The sequence below is a fragment of the Micrasema longulum genome, unplaced genomic scaffold, assembly GCF_059751315.1.
Source record: "Micrasema longulum isolate JH-2025_06_02 unplaced genomic scaffold, ASM5975131v1 h1tg000168l, whole genome shotgun sequence".
Classification (NCBI taxonomy): domain Eukaryota; kingdom Metazoa; phylum Arthropoda; class Insecta; order Trichoptera; family Brachycentridae; genus Micrasema; species Micrasema longulum.
The window spans coordinates 50025-69383 of record NW_028277373.1 but is presented as its reverse complement, the minus strand read 5'-3'; the positions used below and the strand labels follow the sequence as shown (position 1 = coordinate 69383).

The window sequence follows — 19359 nt, the reverse complement described above, 5'->3', positions numbered from 1 at the left end:
GTATATATTTTATTGCTTTGTCTTTACTATGTATTTTGTTTTTTTACAACGTATTTACTGGGTCTTAAAATATGTTTTTTTACTATGTATTTTACTGTTTCTTGCTTTGTATTTTCTTTTACTGTGTATTTTACTGGGTGTTTAAATACATTTTACTAGATATATTTTTTACTACATTTTTTATTGTTTTTTAAACTGTATTTTATCAACAATATTTTGAGTTTGTCCAAATTTTTGTAGACAAGGACTGGATTCAACTCCCTGGGGAGTTGTTTATATGAACATTTTACAACAGAGAAATAAATAAAATAAAAATAATAAACAAAATAAAAAAAGGTTTCAGCTCTTTAACTTCACAAACATCAACAGACGAAAGAATTGAAGGAATTTAGATGTTCAAATATAGGCAGAATGGTGAATGTTACACAGTGTGTAAAGTGGCCACTTAAACTAGCCATTGACAGGTCATAAGCCCCGTAGATGCCTAGACTTCTATATTACCTTCTCTTAAATGTTCTTCATCTCTGTTGTAAAATGTTAATATGTATTTTATTATATTTTTCACTATGTCAAAGCAACGTTGTAAAAATGTATAGTTTTATGTATATAATATGATGATAATAAAAAAAGTGGGCAATTTTAAAACGTTTATAAAGGTTTAGAAAAAATACGGTTTTCCTTTCAAGTTTTTTATGGTTTGATAACATCTGAATAATGCTTGTGTTATTCTGTTTTTTCAATAGCGGAATTGAGTCATTGTCTGTAAATGTTTTTAACAACTGCAATGCGCACATGATTTAATTACACATGATGTGATATTGTAACAATGCAGATTTGAACATGAACATTTCAGTGTATACGCAAGAATGATTTGATATATAAGGTCATTTTTATTATTAACAAAACATTATTATTTCCAGTCACTTTCAAATGCTTAATGAATCAATGTTTTTTTAGTAATATATAACAATTTAGCATCCGGGGCTTTGGTTATTTTCTAATGACCGCTTCTGTCAGGAGCAAAATGAATTATGATATGTTTAAATCTTAGGGCATGGGTAGCCAACCTGCGGCCCGCGGACCGGGGTCATATGAACCCAAATGTTAACTTTTCGTGGACAACGTACATAAACCCACTAACACTCAGTTGCCCCGTAGAGAAGTTAAGTTAAAAAAAACATTTAAGTTTGTAAGTGAAAATTCTTGATGGAAGTTCATTGTAATTTATTATATAAATAAAACACGAGTGATACTTTAATCCACAAATTTGGAATATCCAGTGACCGGTTTCATCGCTTTCGCGACATCGACCAGTCTCGAAGATGTCGCGAAAGCGATGAAACCGGTCACTGGATATTCCAAATTTGTGGATTAAAGTATCACTCGTGTTTTATTTATATAATAAAGTTTAAAAAATGTAAAGATTAATAATTATTGCGGTTTTTTTCAAAATGGTCAAAATAGATTGTTTAATCGTACTACATTTATATTTAATTTGTCCGTTTCAACTGAAACGCAACAATGAAGAAGTTCAGTGCTACGGAAAAAAGTTTGAAATTTTAAAAAAATAAAATACTACCTTGTACAACGTCATTAGTTCTCTGAAATCAACCAATGATATAGTAAAAGAGCTTCACAATAGTCAACATATGGAAGAGTTAAGGAAATGTGTGTGTTTAAACATAGGCTGAATGGTGAATTTTATACAGTATGTAAAATGGCCACTTATACCAGTCAATGACAGTTTATAAACCTACAAATACCTAGACTTCCATATTCCCTTCTCAAAAATATTTTTCCTGTCTCTTGTAACAAATTTAGATCTAAATAACTCCCTAGGGAGAAAATCCAGCCTGTCTGCCAACATTTGGACATACTCAATACATTGTTGAAATACACTAATACCCATAAAATGGGACTCGAACACTGCGTGGCTCGAACCCAATAAATTATTCTAACGTTATTAAAAGCATTTCTTTAAATGTGTTGATGTTGAACAACAAATATAAAAATATAAAATTAAATTCGTTGTCACGTTTATGTAGCCTCTTTGTCTTTTTACGGTTTTTCATTTATTATTTTTAAGAAAGCAAAAATTACAATAGTTTAAAATAAACATATTTTTACCACCTGAAAATGAGTCGTTTCACGCCCTATGGAACAATCGGCAAGTATTGCGTTACCGCGCCATCTTGTACGCAATATTTGTTGGGAGCGCAAGTGACGTGACGCCAACTACCAGCCGTTTTGTATGCGCTCGTTTTTTAACCCGAAAATTATTAATGAAAATATTTTCCTTTATTTTATTTATTGATGGTGATATATAATTGGAATCATAAAAATCCGTTTTAAATATTTATTATATTTTTGATATTCTCTATTTTTACAACTCGAGAATAGCGTAAAGTAGTTTGTCTCATATTAATGTTGACCACCTATGTTTTAGAGCGATGCTTAGCTTGTCAGCTGTTCATAAAACATGACATCACAGGTCATGATCCCGAAACATTATTTTATGTTTATCTACATCATTGTGCACAGTGCTCCTATATCGATGCCAGTCGATAAGAGTCGCGGACTTCAATCGGCAATCGTAATGTGGCTTGCAATTGAAGTAAAACTGACTGGCACAACTTAAATCATATTAGTCACCTTCTTCTCTAGGAAAAATAATATAGAATTTACATTTGATCGATAAGGCACGTCTTAAATAATGCAATTAATTATGAATCATTAAATTAAAATAAATGAGATAAATAGGTTTAGGTATTATGGCATACGAGGAGAACATTCTTAAGAAGTGATATGAAAGAAAGTCTAGGCGTTTTACAGTGTGTCGCGGCCACTTAATTATTATCATGGATGATTTATATAGCGCCATTTTCGCAATATATTACTTCAAGGACGCTTTACAAAGTGATTATATAAAGAAATATATTTAATTTTAACTTTTTTAATTTGTAAATTAAGAAAAACAACGAACTTTGTCATCACATGCTAAGGATTTATTCAAATGGTTTAGGGAACAAGTGGGTTTTAAGTTTTTTCCGAAACATCACTTCACTCTCACAGTTTCGCAACTCTTTTGAAAAAATAAAAAATAATTTATTTAAAATAACTTTTTGAAAAAAAAAAAATTAGGATCGTTTTTGAAGCTTACAATGAGGATTGTTCCTCTTAAGTTTCGCGATCTAGCCCTGAAAAACCATCTATTAGGCGTGTTGTCCAGATGTTTTTAAAAATTATGTTTATGTAATAATTTTTGTTTGTAGTATTCTTTAATAATATGTGTGCTTCCACTTTCTATTATATTGTATCCCAACTCAACACAGGGCTCTTCGGCTCATGAAGTAAGAGATAGGTTTTTTTTTAAATTATCATCATCAGTGGCGCTACAGCCCGTTGTGGGCCCTGGCATCCTCCAGATTTTGTCTCCATCCCTCCCTGCACTCTGCGGCTCTTCTCCAGTTTGTTAGGCCAATCGCTCCAATGCCACTTTCCACATTATCTAGCCATCTTAATTTTGGTCTGCCTCTGCTTCGTCTGCCTTCCAGAGTGGAATAGAGAATCTTTTTTGGGGTACGGTTATCATTCATTCTGTGCACATGGCCCGACCATTGTAATCTTCTTATTTAGATGAATTGTGCAATGTTGGGTTCGCCATACAGTGCCTCTAATTCGTGATTAAACCGTCTCCTTCACACCCCGTTATGGTGGTTGACAGCACCAAATATCATCCTTAATATGTTTATTTAATTTTGTTTAAATATGTATCTTTATGAATAAATTAATCAACATCAATACATACATACGAGGGTACCGTTTACGAACCCGGCAAAATCCATCTTTCTTTATTTTGAACAAATCACAAAAAACTGATACAATACTTAACTTCAACTATTTTTCAAACTTCAATTTTTTATTATAATCAGTAAATATTTTAAACGTAAGCAGTGATGACATAAGCATGATTATGTCAAGAAACAGTAATAAATTTACATTCCAACATTACAAAACTCAAGTAGAGGTTGCCATGGTTGCATCGAATCGGGTTGTGGTCCTGTGGCTAGTGTGTCGGACTCACGGACCAAAGGTCCGTGGTTCGAATCCTACTCTACCCCAACTTGATTTCCATTTTCTAATAGTGAGTTATTTACAACTCGCCCCTCAAAATTAAATATTTGGGTAAATCATAAGAACGCAAATATTTCGTTTTTTTTTTTTTTTTAAATCCCGATAATTTAAAAGTCAAGTTCTTACAAATAAAGCCGTATTTTTAACTGACAATAAAAAATTGTATTCTGAATACGTTTCAATTAATATCTCACTTTTTTTATTTTGGATTTTGCTGGGTTTGCAAGTAGAACTATGTAATATGTACTTCATTTAAGGTGACATCAATAATTATTTATTTAAAATCAATTTAGATCTGTCGAAACTTTGGTCAGCCATTTCTCAAAACTAGTAATTTCCAATCAACTCTGTATGGATCTGAGCCATCGATATGTAATAATGACGTTATCTTAATACCTGTTAGTCCGCACGTATTCCAGTGAGTGTAGGTTATTTAGTGTTTACCCAAATTCGTAGATTTGAGTTGTCATTGTTTAAACATTACTAAGCACTTGTTGCTTTGAAGGAAACATTGACAAATCGTCGTATATCTTTCACATTCTCTTGTGCGCTAGTCAAATTAACGACTAGGATCTTGCGCGGCATTCCGTGTTCTTTCCAGTTTCTTATGACGCGACGTGGGCAAGAAATGCAGAATTCGCGGTATAAACTTGCGCGCCCAGCGCCAACTGGTGATGGAAATCGGTACAAATTTATTTAAAAATAAATAGCGTGCTAACAGAAACAGCAAAATATAATAATGCTATTGCTAAATTTCGACAGTTTATTTTATTCCTTTAATCATGGTGGTATATGTTTTTTTCGTTTATTTATAAACCTTTACGGATTACATTCATTTATAAAAATATAGTATCCTTTTTAATCCATTTCATTATTAATAAAGATGACATAATTTGTTCATACAACACACTATTTAATTTAGACACATTTTTTTATTACATTAACATTAAGACTGAATTAATATTTTGTTATAAATAATGTAAAACAAATTGTGATTATAACATGTTATTATGAAATTAGTAACCGAAATATACTTATATATGTTATTTTTATGCAGAAAGTTATGGTCCTTCAGTTTTAATGTAAAAAAATCACTTTAAAGACAAACCGGCGAATCGCCGACCAATGTCAATTTATCACTGACACACAAAGCCGTGTTGCAATGGGTCAAATTCATACTCTATTGTTACTACTACTACGACCATCACGCCATTTCCTCGTAGGGGAAACGGAGAGAATGGACCGCCACACACGTCTATCCTGGCATACATTTCTAGCTTCTTCCACATTCATATATCTTGTCATCCACGCTCTTCGGTTCTGTCTGCTTTTGACATGACCAGACTTAAGATTTTGGTTGAGCTGATCATGCCACGTCTTCCTTGGTCGTTCTCGTCTCACATCACCGTTAATTATCGCCATATGGGCTGGTTTTACCATTCTTTCGTCTCGTCGAATCGTTCTACATGACCAAACCATCTCAGAAACCCTTTCTTGGTCTTATCAATTATACTTGACTCAGATTTACACTCTCGCCTGATTTCATCATTCGTAACCCTGTCATACATTGATTTCCTACACATTCGTCTAAGAGATCGCATTTCAACTGCGTTCACTCGGCTTTCATCCTTCCTCTGACAGTTCCATGTTTCACTTCCATACATAAGCGTTGGGACTAAAACTCCGTTGTGCACTGCCAGTTTAGCTTCGATTGACATATTTTTATTAGAAATTACTGTGCTTAGTGTAGTCTGTTTATGTCGTTTTGATTTACTGTTTCTTATAGTATTTATTTATTATTTATTATGGATAACTTATAAAGCGCCATTTTCGTAATAAAATACCTCAAGGGCGCTTTACATGGTGATTCTATTGTTAAGTTAATTTAATTGAAGCTTTTAAATTTGTAATTTAATTAAAATAATTTATATTGTTGTCACGTGCTACGGATTTATTCAAATGATTAGTAGATGCATTTAACATCTTTATCATAGGCTTCATACATTTTTGTATGAAGCCTATGTAATTTTTGAAAAAAAAGACTCGATAATGTCGCCACTTTATTATTCAATTATGTATATGAATCGTCCATGTCAATCAATGACGACAGTGATAATACAACATGTCTTTGAGGCAATGTTTTTATTTTCTCTGATTATTTTATAAAGTTTTAAAATAGGAATCGCTTTTCCAGGTGGTATAAATTTGACTACTACCGTGTCAGTAAGATAATAAACAACTATTTAAATCAATCAAGAGATTAGCGACATGTTCGTGGAAATGTCATGTCTATATCTTTTTGTAGCACGGTGGTATAAAAAACGTACGGCATTTTAAATGTATTTTTTTAATACTTAAACCTTGGGTTATATTAATCACTACATTGATAAAACAATATAGACTAACAATGTACAAAAATAAAAGTTTTTTCTCATTTATTTATTTACTCTTAAAATTGTACACACATTATAATACATGAATGTCCCAATATTAACTTAAATCTAATTATCTTTAAACTATAAATAAATCATCACTATTTATGAATTTTTCAAAATTGAAGCTTGCATATTTTCAAAACACGAAAATGGTCAAAAGATTTACATTTTTTTCAAATAAGGCAGTTGCTCAAAAAAAGCTTAGTCGTCAAAAATTATGACGTTTACCTTAAAAATGATAAAAATACGTTGCATGGCAAAAGTAAAATATATTTTTGGTTTTTTTTTGTACAACATCTCATAAAACAACGCATTTCGTTAACTTTTTTCGTTCAGCCTATTTTTCTTGTTTTTTTTAAAAATTTTATTCAAAAAAATATTTATTAACCTTTACGGATTATTATATTCATTTTAAAATAATATATCATTTTTATTTATACTCTGCTGTTGGTAATTATATTTTTTACGCCTTTTGAAAAGTTTGTCTGATTCTTTTGTTTAGTTTTGTCTGGTAGTTTATTGTAAAATTTCCGTCCCTGATTTATTAGTCTCGATTGACCTTGTCTTGTTTTGGAATGTTGTTTGTGATATTGTTCTGATATTCTTGTGTTATGTCCATGCGTATTACAATTTTTTTCATGTTTTAGTTCTTTGTCTACAATAATATCAGTAGCTAACTTATGAATTAATGTTAAAGATTCCACTTAAAAAAGTTCGTTCACATTGAATTGCTTAGTTTTTTTAACGATTTCTTTATTTTTATTTTTATTTATTAAGGAAAAACAACAGTTGTATAAGAATACAAAATATTAAAAATAGTACATACATCAAGTTAAAGCTTTTCACAAATATAATGAGAGAACATGTTACACAGTAAAGTGAAAAATAATATATTTATATAAGACATGAGAAAAAAAAAGAGCTCGTAAGAAGATTAAGGGATAAGTAATTTTCAAAATATAGTTGACCAATTCAAAATTTTGATATCATAATAAAATAAACATATTTAAAGGAACATAAACTTATTACACACTGACAAACGTTTCATTTTACAGTGTTTCAAAAAGTTTTTTTTTGAAGTCACAAAATTTTGTTTTAAAAATATCTAAAACTTTAGTTGGTGTTAAACAAAATCGATACTTTGTTAAGTTTTCTATTGGCCCTTTTCTACGCAACTGGCCGTGCATTTACATCGTTAAACTGCTTGTCGTACAAAGAAAGAAAAAACAGTATTTCGTTAAATTTCGTGGCAACAATTATCACTTGCTATTGCTATTAACAATTCATCGCAATTTCACACGCCAACTGTTTAGTTACTAGCGCCAGCCCAGCAGACATATATTGTTTTGGATTTATCCTCAGCGTCTTGTAATTATTTATTGGCTACATTTTTCAGTGCAAGTAATATATCTTGGCTTTGGCTTGATCAGTCACCTGAACAGGTCCACCCACATCCCACTTGACTTCCCACAAACTTTCTTCCCTGTTTCTTAGTTTCTCTGACCCCCTGAAATGTAAATACAGTATCTCTCTCGCCGGCAAATATCTGTTCCTAATACTGCCCCCGTATAAAAAGTCCAGTATATATATATATATATTTGTAGTTGGATAATTTATATAGCGCCATTTTTGTGAAAATCACCTCAAGGGCGCTGTACAATTAATAAATATCCCAGTACGTCTTGCAGCTACAGAACGCATAGACAGTTAGAAATTTAGCCCCATTTACACATTTTAAAAATTGACAAATAAATTTAGTGTATTAATGATATTTAAAAAAATAAAAAATATGAATAATTAAAAGGAGTAAGATTACAACACGTCTTGCAGCTACTAAGCGCATAGACGGTTGGAATTCTAGACCCCATTTACAAAATTTTGGTATTTTAAAGTTGATATATAAAAGCTAGATAACCAATCATCGTGCAGCTACAAAGCGCATGGACGAGTGGAATTCCAGCAAAGTTAAAACAATATCAAAAAAATTATAAAAAATAGAGCATAGTAGTAAATTGATCAAGTGTTCATGCCAAGAAGTAAGCAATAAAAAACTAAATAAATCAAACACTGTTTCAACTCCATGGTTAGCAAAGGGAGATAGATGTCCAAAGAGAAGCTTTTGTAGACAGTAGGTAGACACCGTCGCCATGTGGCCCACTGGCTGCTAGATAATTTCTGGAAACGCACGTGTGTAGTACTAGTATGCCTTTTGTTCCAACGACTTGGTGTCCATTTTGGTCCGTATTATTTCGTTTTATGAGACGCAACATTCCTGTTCAATTCCCCTTTTTACATGAATATTACACAAACGCGTGTGTGAGCGGTTTGATTTATCATTTTGTATGTTGTTAGAAGGCAGATATTTGAAATATTATGTAGTTATCAATAAATATCAGTTCACTTTTAATAGCACTGTTGTAATTTATTAATTATGGGTGTAGTGTTCTAAATAGCAAAATTAAGGTACTTTCGCGTCAAAAGCTGATGCATTCTTAAACGGTTTTAAAGGATTCATATAAAATTTTACGATTTTAAGGTTACAGGCGCACTTTTTTTTTGTATGTTTCCATTGTTCACTATTTGTCACATATTTTGTTTAGAATAAAGTATAAAACAATGCTATTAAATACGGAGTCTTTTTTTCCACTGTTTGTTTAAACATGGCTACACTACTACACACTAACGACTTATAAATATTAACTCTTTGTTTTCTAACATATAACAACTTATTTTCAAATTTAATATAAGATTATAAGCTACGGTTGGAGAGGAACTATATTTCACGCCCAGATCTCAGTTAGACATGTTTCTGAGTCAAACGCGGTAAAAGATATTGTCGTAGTTAGTTTAAAAGAAAATAAAAAACCGAGATATTAATTAAGTTTTCATATTAAGATTAGTATTAAAATTTTATAAAAAATGATAAATTAAACTTAAATAAAACTAAATTAACGATGATTATAATCTGAAAATCTAGTTGTTGCATTTTTGCTTCCTGGATTTCACAGTTCTTGGAGGAATATTGATACGTGAGTAAGACTAAAATTAAAATCTTTTCTTCGTGATTCCGAATGTATATTTCACAAAATGTCGTCAAAATGCTAAATATTACACTTTCCGTAAGGAAGACAGATTAAAACATCTGGTTCAATACTTTTTGTCAAATAATAAAATAAAACACAATAAAAACTTGCCAGTTTCTGACTGTAAATGTCGCGATTTTTCATATGCCGTTTTATATTTATTTCTATTGTTTTTCTTTTATTTTTATTTAAAGAATTTCAACATTTTGTACCTCAGTTGACATTGAAACTATACCTCCCTTATTTCACAGCCTGTTAAGACCTTTAAAATAAAGTTCCAGTCTTATATTAAAAAATTTTTTTTTTCTAATTTTACCATATAACACAAAAATATATCATGTATATTTTGTACACCACAACACGCCAGAAGGCCCGGCCCAATTTCAGTGGCTAATTACAGCACAGAACACCCAGGCTTGAAAATAATCCCATTTAATTTGTTTGTGTTCTCACCGGTAATCGAACCCGTAGCCTTCCGTGCGTGAGTCAAGCGTTTTAGCAATTACACTACGGAGGCTGCCAAACATATTTTAGTCTCATAAAACTTTATTATTTATAATTTTTTTTTATTTATATTTTTCTATTATTATTATTACTATTATTTACTTCCATATGGAAGTATTCCCTTCTCAAAAATGTTTTCCCTCTCTGTTGAAATAAATTTAAATTAAGTTTTGCTTATCATTTGTGTTGTCATTGTTTGTTTTTCTCTACGAATATTTATTTTATCTAAACGGTTCGCCGCATTAATTAATTAACCTTTAACCTTTGTGCAATAAATAAAGTGCTCAAGCTATTATGAATTGGATACTCAATTCTTCCCACATTTCCCTTCGTCCGTATTTTGACCATAATCTTCGGTCAATGTCCCCATCATTACGACTCCGTGCTCTTATAGTTAAAATAAGTAGAATGTGTTCAAGACATGTAATTACTAATTACCAGTCTTAGGGACAGTTAACTTAAACAACGTTTAATGTCAACTAATTGTTGCGCTTTCGTCGAAATGTGTCGTTTCACCTCCTTTATTTTATTCAATTTTACAACACGGGAATGGTGTATCAAAAAAGGTTTATTTAATTTTGTAAAAAATTACATTTATTTTATAGACAGTTTTCTTACAATAAAATCAAAAGTTCATCCTTAAGTTTGACTTTACTTAAATGCAATTATAAAAAACATGCTTGAGTGATTTTCTGAAGTCACTTACTTGTTGTAATATTACAAATTACAAGAGAGATGGAGGACATTTTAGATAAGTAAATATTGAAGTCTAGGCATTTACACGGTCTATGACCTGTCATTGGCTGGTTTAAGTGGCCACTTTAAACACTGTGTAACATTCACCATTTTGCCTGAACATCCATATTTCTTAAATTCTTCCATCTGTTGATTTTAGTGTACAGTTTTTGCAACCACTCGTGTTTGCAATATGGTCGTGAGGATGAATGACAATATCCGAAAAGAGCCTTCCATATAATTTGCCAAACACACATTGAAACGGCACTGAAAGTAGTATAGTTAAATTCAATAAAAATCAAGATACACGAAATTAAAAAATTAAAAAATAGTAAATCGTTTATTGATAAAAAAAACATTGCTTTATGTATTATTCAAACCGATAGGAAAACCCATGGTCTTTAAAACGGTTTCTGGATGTTCAAAATAGTAAATGTTACACAGTTTGTAAAGTGGCCACTTTTTATTTCAATTCAGTTCAATTAATTTATTTAAATATAATATATACATTACAAATATACATTAAACACATCTTTATATATATATATATATAATTCCTCTGTACGTGTGGTGTCACTGAACTCGATTTACTTGCGGTTTTCAGAGAAATATAGATCTTTGCGCTGTGCGTGTTCGTAGGTATTCAAATCTTCAATCGAATATGTAAAAAATAAGCTAGGAGCATAAAAGTTTTATTAATCGATCTACCAGGGTTGCATTCTAGGCATTTACAAAAAAAATGGAAACATGTTGTTTTTTTGTGTAAAATAAAAGGTTTGTTTTTGAATGTTTACAAACAGCATTTGTTTTTTGTGGATCTCAATCAGATTCTTTCCTTAATTCCTTACAATTTCTACCCATTTATTTCTTTTTACTGGATTTTTGGTAATACTAAAATAATATTAAATTCAATACATTTTTAAAAATCGTATTCCTACATAAGTACACCCCTATTTTGATGAGAAGACCGGAGTTTGACGTTTGCAAAAAGAATGCCATATTTGAAAAAATATATACATTTTATGTTTTGGAATTCAACCATAAACAAGTACCAAGGTACCTACTTGAATTCAATATTTGAATATTAACAATTTTTAGTTTTGGAATTTAATCACAAACAAGTATCTAGTTACCTACTTATCAATGAAAAGTCTTTTGCCAACGTTCGGGCAGGACAACGTCTGTCGGGTCCGATAGTCTATTATATTATATTATTGATTGAATCGGCATTGACTTTGTGCTTTCTGAAACTAGTATTGCTTTAAAATAAATTCAAGTGTTCTAAGGACTAACTGTTTTATTAATTATATATTTAACGCAACTCTTATTTAATTTTTAGGCTTGTTGGACCACAAAGAGGCAATTTAAAAGCGTACTACCTTTCAAAACGTTAGCGCTCATTGAATCGATTATATCTTACGGAGTGCGTGTCTGGGGTCTCACCTTCCAGTCTCATCTGGGTAAAATTTATGATATTCAGGTGAGACCGTTAGGGAGGATTGTACCGGATAGTATAATCCGTGAGACGAAACATATGGGCGAAGGTGTTTATTTTAAATTCTGTAATGTCCTGCCGGTAACACAACTTTGTGACTACAAATTGACTGTCGATCACTTTGTTGAAAGGAAGACCGAGAAAGACATGGCATGACCAAATCCAACAAATACTTGAAGATGGACATGTTAAAAGTCGGAATAATCGGCGTGCGTACATGAAAACATGTATGAATGTAGAAGAAGCATGATAGAGTGATGTGGCGCTCTATCCTCTCTGCCTACCTTAACGGGGAAACGGCGTGATGGTTTGTGTTTGTTGTAAATTTATTGTATCATAATATTTTAAATTTTTGTTTATTTATTCAATGCCAGATAAACGCAATAACCAGTACACCTGTAGGTCGACTAGTCGCTATTGAATCGATATTATCGATTTGAATAGATTTTATCGATTTTATCGTGTAGGATTTTTACCTGACAGCACGCTGAATAAATTTTAAATAAATGCAAAATAATGTAATAAATGTTCATCCATCTTAATTTTACCGGGCCGTGTGGATTTAGCCGATGCGTGTAAAATGGGCCCCATAAGTGTTATAGAAAAAATAACAACTTTGTTATTATCGAAATATCTGTTTACTAATTGTTTATTGCGAGAAAATTAAACGAATACATTCGCTTATCATTTATATTTGCGCATATGTGTCAACCGACACGACAGCCAGCGTGTCTCAGATGATAAGTTATATCACAATAATGTAATTAATATTAAACAATATTAATTATCGCTGAATCATTGCACGATAGCGAATAATGAAATCGATAGCAACCAAAAGGCTCATGATTGCGACTGTATCTTTGTTTAAAATCAGTTAACTTATTCATAATAATACCGACCGGTTAAGAGATCGAACGATCTGACTTTTCTTCATACAAACGTATTCCTATATATTTTTTATTTATATCCCTACAGAGATGAGGTAGATTTTTTTCAAATTCAGGATTATGGATATTCGAGCGTTTACAGGGCTTATGACCTGTCATTGGCTGGGTTAAGTGGCCACTTTAAGTACTACAACATTCCCCATTCCGCTTATTAGCGAATATCCACACCGGTAACATTTTTGATTTTTGTATTTATGTTATGAATTTGAGAAACCATCCACAAGCGAGTTGGAGGGCCATCTATGTATTGATATTGAAGTTAAGTATTTTAATTAAGCAGATTACTTTATTTTTATTAATTAAGACTCTTCCGAGTTAAATTAAGTACTATTAATCGCCTGCAGATGACTCTGCAATTTATTTTTACTTATATTTGACTAGATCTTATTGCACAACATTATTGGTACGTGTACTTGTACAAATCTGGATTTTCTCCCAAGGGGGAGTAGGTATATATTTTTTATTTATATCCCTACAGAGATGAGGTAGAATTTTTTCAAATTCAGGATTATGGATATTCGAGCGTTTACAGGGCTTATGACCTGTCATTGGCTGGGTTAAGTGGCCACTTTAAGTACTACAACATTCCCCATTCCGCTTATTAGCGAGTATCCACACCGGTAACAATATATACCTACTCCCCCTTGGGAGAAAATCCAGATTTGTACAAGTACACGTACCAATAATGTTGTATTCCTATATCTCTGCTCTAGGGAGAACCTTAGATCATGGCACTAAAGTCGGTTCATTATTACAAGAATTTCCAAATAAACAAACCAGCCGCGTGATATCTGACGGAGAAAAGCCTATTTCACACGTATCATCTTAATGTTTAATATTCATATTGAATCAGGCCTGAAAAAAACATATAAAATGGTCGGACTTATTATGCAAGTATCGAAACCATTTAAACATGCAGAGACATATGAAAAACTCTACGAAACATTTGTTCGTCCCCAGCTAGAATACTGTATATATATAGTTGGATAATTTATAAAGCGCCATTTTTGTGAAAATCACCTCAAGGGCGCTGTACAATTAATAAATATCCCAGTACGTCTTGCAGCTACAGAGCGCATGGACGGTTGGGATTCTAGTTCCTCGTTTTCAATTAAGATCAATCAAAAATTATAATAGATAGGAGCTAGATTACAGGACGTCTTGCAGCTACAGAGCGCATAGACAGTTAGAAATTTAGCCCCCATTTACACATTTTAAAAATTGACAAATAAATTTAGTGTATTACAAAATAATAATAATATGAATAGTAAAAAGGAGTAAGATTACAACACGCCTTGCTGCTACTAAGCGCATAGACGATTGGAATTCTAGACCCCGTTTACAAAATTAAGGTATTTTAAAGTTGAAATATGAAAGCTAGATAACCAATCATCGTGCAGCTACAAAGCGCATGGATGAGAGGAATTCCAGCAAAGTTAAAACAATATCAATAAATTTATAAAAAATAGAGTATAGTAGTAAATTGGTCAAGTGTTCATACCAAGAAGTAAGCAATAAAAAACTAAATAAATAAAGCACTGTATCAACTCCATGGTTAACAAAGGGAGATAGATGTCCGAAGAGAATCTTTTGTAGACAGTAGGTAGATATCGTCACCATGTGGTCCACTAGGCTGCTGGAGAATTTCTGGAAACGCACGTGTGTAGACCCCAGGATTACGCCTATTGTTCCAACGACTTGGTGTCCATTTTGGTCCGTATTATTTCGTTTTATGAGACGCAACATTCCTGTTCAAATTCACTTCTTTACATGAATATTACACAAACGCGTGTATAAGCGGTTTGATTTATAATTTTGTATATTATTAGAAGGCAGATATTTGAAATATTATGTATTTATCAATAAATGTCAGTTCACTTTTAGTAGCACTGTTGTAATTTTTTAATTATGGGTGTAGTGTTCTAAATAGCAAAATTTAGGTACTTTCGCGTCAAAAACTGATGCATTCTTAAACGGTTTTAAAGGATTCATATAAAATTTTATGATTTTAAGGTTACAGACGCACTATTTTTGTAAGTTTCCATTGTTCACTATTTGTCACATATTTTGTTAAGAATAAAGTATAAAACAATGCTATTAAATAAATAGTCTTCTTTTTTCCACTGTTTGTTGAAACATGACTACACTACTACACACTAATGATTTATAAACATAAACTCATTGTTTTCTAACATATAACAACTTATTTTCAGATTTATTATAAGATTATAAGCTACGGTTGGGGAGGAACTATATTTCACGCCCAGCCCGTACGGTGGCTGAGCGTGAACTTACTCCTATTTGGTCACCTTACTATAATGTAAGTATCAATAACTAGAAAGGGTCCAACAATTTTTTTTTAAGCAGGTCGACTACCGGTTAAACATGAACTTTTCTAATCATGCTGAAAGTATGCAGTACCATGGAATAAACTCACTTAAAAATCGAAGAATAATGTTAGACCAGCTATTTTTATTCAAATTAATAAATAATAAAATTGATTCTCCAAACCTACTTGAAAGACTTCCATTCCGTGTGCCATCTAGACCGACAAGACAAAATCTTCCGTTTTACACTGAAAACGCGTCAACAAACTATTTTAAACAATCTTGTATACCCACGAACAGGCCATGCCTTTTTGGGATTTTTTGTTTACTATTTTTCTATTAATATGTATTTCATTGATATGTAACTATGCTTTATTTTTTTGAAACTCTCTTTTATAATAATGATTATTGTAAAAAAACATTTAAAAAAAATATTTAAAAAATATAAAAAAATGTAATAAAGAATATTAGTGCTATCCTAAAAGATATGGGATTCTTAAAATCTGTTTATTATATTTAACCATATCATTATCAATAAAATAAGCTTATTGTATTTGGGTATCAGATAAAAATAGGAAGTCTTAATAAACAATTCTACGAACCGTTTTTTTATCGATTTTATTGAAATCAATTTATCAATAATTTAGATTATTGAATTCAACAACTATACCTTCACGCGTTACTTTAATATATTTTTTATATGAAGATCACGTTTATTTATTTTGTTTTATTTTTCTTGCAGTTTTGTGATAATTTGCAACATTTACGACTAAGTGGTATAATGTACGATTATTTGACTCGGGTGAGCGATATAAGTGGACATCCATATTGACAACATACGGACATGTTTAGTGTGAGAACTGAGTTGAAGTTGAGCTAGGAGAGTGATTAAGTAAACGAACCCACATTTGGCCAGGCAAAAAAATGTCGACCACATGTTTTGGACCTCCACCTCTCCCGCCAAACAAGCGGGCGAACAGTAGCAAGGAGACCGTTCAACGGAAGAACAGCTTCTCGCATTCGAATAACAACCGCACGAACGCGAATCTAACTTCGTCCACTTACATGAGCTTCAAAGACCCTCTGGATGAAATCTTGGTGATCAGCTCCGAAGACGTGCCCTCTCCGATCGACAAAAACTCGAAAAAGTGCCACCATCACCACAAGCGAAAAAACTCTCTCAAAAAGTGCAAACACGCCTTGAACCTCACGTTAGCCAAATTTACAGACGATAGAACCAAAGGGGGCTTAAACGGCGATCTTTCCTTCAGAAGCTCGAGTCTCGTGAACGGTTTCGATAGAAGTTACGCTAGTGATGAACTGGATAGAGCCAGAAGTGAATTGAGCAAGCAGTATTTCTTGCATTCCCCCGATGATCAGAGTGACTCCATACCTTTAAAGACATTCAGTGAAATATTCAGCAGAGGTTGCGAAGACCTAACTGCGGTGGACGACGATGCGAGAACAAAACTGACTTACGCTACGGTCAAAAGCAGTCCTTTCTCTAGGCCTCATTCGGTTGGAAGAGCTAGTTTTCATACTAACTCCCTGACGCGTGGTTTTCGCGGTTTAGGGGAGATGAGATTCTCCTTGGCCAGGAGTTCCTCCGAAGGGAACCTCGCTGCTCTGGATAAAGAAATTCCTCTCAGCTTGAGCCCGTTGGGGTCGAGGAGAGCTGGTCTCCAACAAAACGCGCAAACAGGATCCACTACACTCAACAAGTGCCTTAGGGTTCTCAGTGGCAGCTGGAGAAACCTCTTTCAATGTGAGTTGCTTTATTGAATTTTGCACTTTAACAAATATGAATACTTTTCACTCACTTAGTACAAAAATCCTTGAATCAACTTTTAACATTTGACCATTTTTATTGATTTTCTCTTCGCCTCTGTAACAACAATTAACTGGCGTGCGTTCATTTTTAATTCCATTGAACTAATTGATTTATCAAATACCAAAATTTCCTAAATCCGAAAAAAACCATTGACTTTTGCTAGGTATGTATTGTTTTCGAATTCTTAAATCAATACTCTAGTCTAGTACATATGTACAAGATAATTATGAACGGCAGTTTCATAACTAATAACTCTCCTTGTCGACAATATTATTTCATTTTAGTATTAAAATCTGTATGTGGTTCACTGTTTTGTCACAGCTTTATTAAACACCCCCATACGTTTTAAAAATATGGATAGATTAATCAGAAACTTTTAAAGGTTTTCTATTTTCCCTTTTGTTGGAAACGGTCGGCGTCGCATCTTGCAAACCGAAAAAATCCGTTAACAGCCAGAAGCAACTCCATTTTATTATCCATTCGTATAAATACCATAATGTTATCCTTGTCATTTCTTCCAAAGCGTCAATTCGAAACGTATCCTTTTTTAATATATGTTTATCATGTTTGGAATCTATCAATTTCTGTCACAATCTAACAACGTTACCCTTATCATCAGTTTATACCAATCGATATTCAGAGTACACAGCACATTGTTTGCTTTCACGCATACCTAATGGAATTTGATAAGATGATAATATTTTTATGAGCTGGAAAAACCGCTCCTTGTAAAAATGTACAGTTTTGATGATCAATTTTCAAAAACGTCATGTGAAATTACTTGTTTATAAAAACAGCTATCATATTATTTCTTGAAACAAAATGATAATTAGTTTATTAATTAACTTCATAGAAATTAACATAGCGGTATTAAAATCCTAATCTAGTAGTATTTAGCGTTAAAAAAAAGACATTTTATTTATTTTTTTATAATAAGATAAACGTACATTTTACAAACTATAAAAGTTTCTACCATTACTACTACTACTACCATCACGCTATTTCCCCGTAGGGGTAGGCAGAGAGAATGGACCGCCACACACGTCTATCCTGGCATACATTTCTAGCTTCTTCCACATTCATGGATATTGTCATACATGGCCTTCGGTTCTGTCTGCTTTTGACATGACTAGACTTAAGATTTTGGTTTATCTGATCATGCCACGTCTTCCTTGGTCGTCCTCGTCTCACGTTGCCGTTCATTTTCGCCATATATACTTGTTTTACCATTCTCTCGTCGTCCATTCGTTCTACATGACCAAACCATCTCAGAGACCCTTTCTTAATCTTATCAATTATACATGACTCAGATTTACACTCTCGCCTTATTTCATCATTCGTAACCCTGTCTTACATTGATTTCCCACACATTATTTTAATACGATGTAGAACGAATGGACAGCGAAACAACGGCTAAGAATATCTACAATGCGAATGTTGATGGATGCAGAAATAGAGGTAGGCCGAGAAAGACATGGCATGACCAAATCCAACAAATACTTGAAGATGGACATGTCAAAAGTCGGAATAATCGGCGCGCGTGCATGAGAAGATGTATGAATGTAGAAGAAGCGAGATCTGTATGCAAAGATAGAGTGATGTGGCTTTCTATCTTCTCTGCCTACCCTTACGGGAAACGGCGTGATGGTTTGCTATTTTAATAGATCGCATTCCAACCATTAAAGAATTCAATTAGAATTGTTTGCTGAAAATTAAGTCTATTTTTGCCCTCTCTCCCTTTTTTTGTTTACATGAATTATATTCCTTAATGAGAGAAGGTACACGTTCGATAGTGCAATATAATTATTTTAAAATGTAAAATTACAATGTTAAATTAACTGCTTACTAAAATGAAAGAAAATAAAATA

The 19359-nt window shown here is 32.5% G+C and overlaps 1 protein-coding gene across 1 annotated transcript in view; it reads left to right on the top strand.

The window, feature by feature from the left end:
- The window catches only part of LOC148284012 (uncharacterized), a gene marked incomplete at its 3' end in the record, with an annotated part of 43536 nt that extends 26111 nt beyond the window's left edge, over nt 1–17425 (top strand). The window contains exon 2 of the mRNA XM_088242831.1: nt 16403–17425. Within this exon, the coding sequence (XP_088098957.1) occupies nt 16585–17425 (841 nt within the window). The remainder of the gene's footprint in view (nt 1–16402) is intronic.
- Between the last annotated feature and the right edge of the window lie 1934 nt (nt 17426–19359).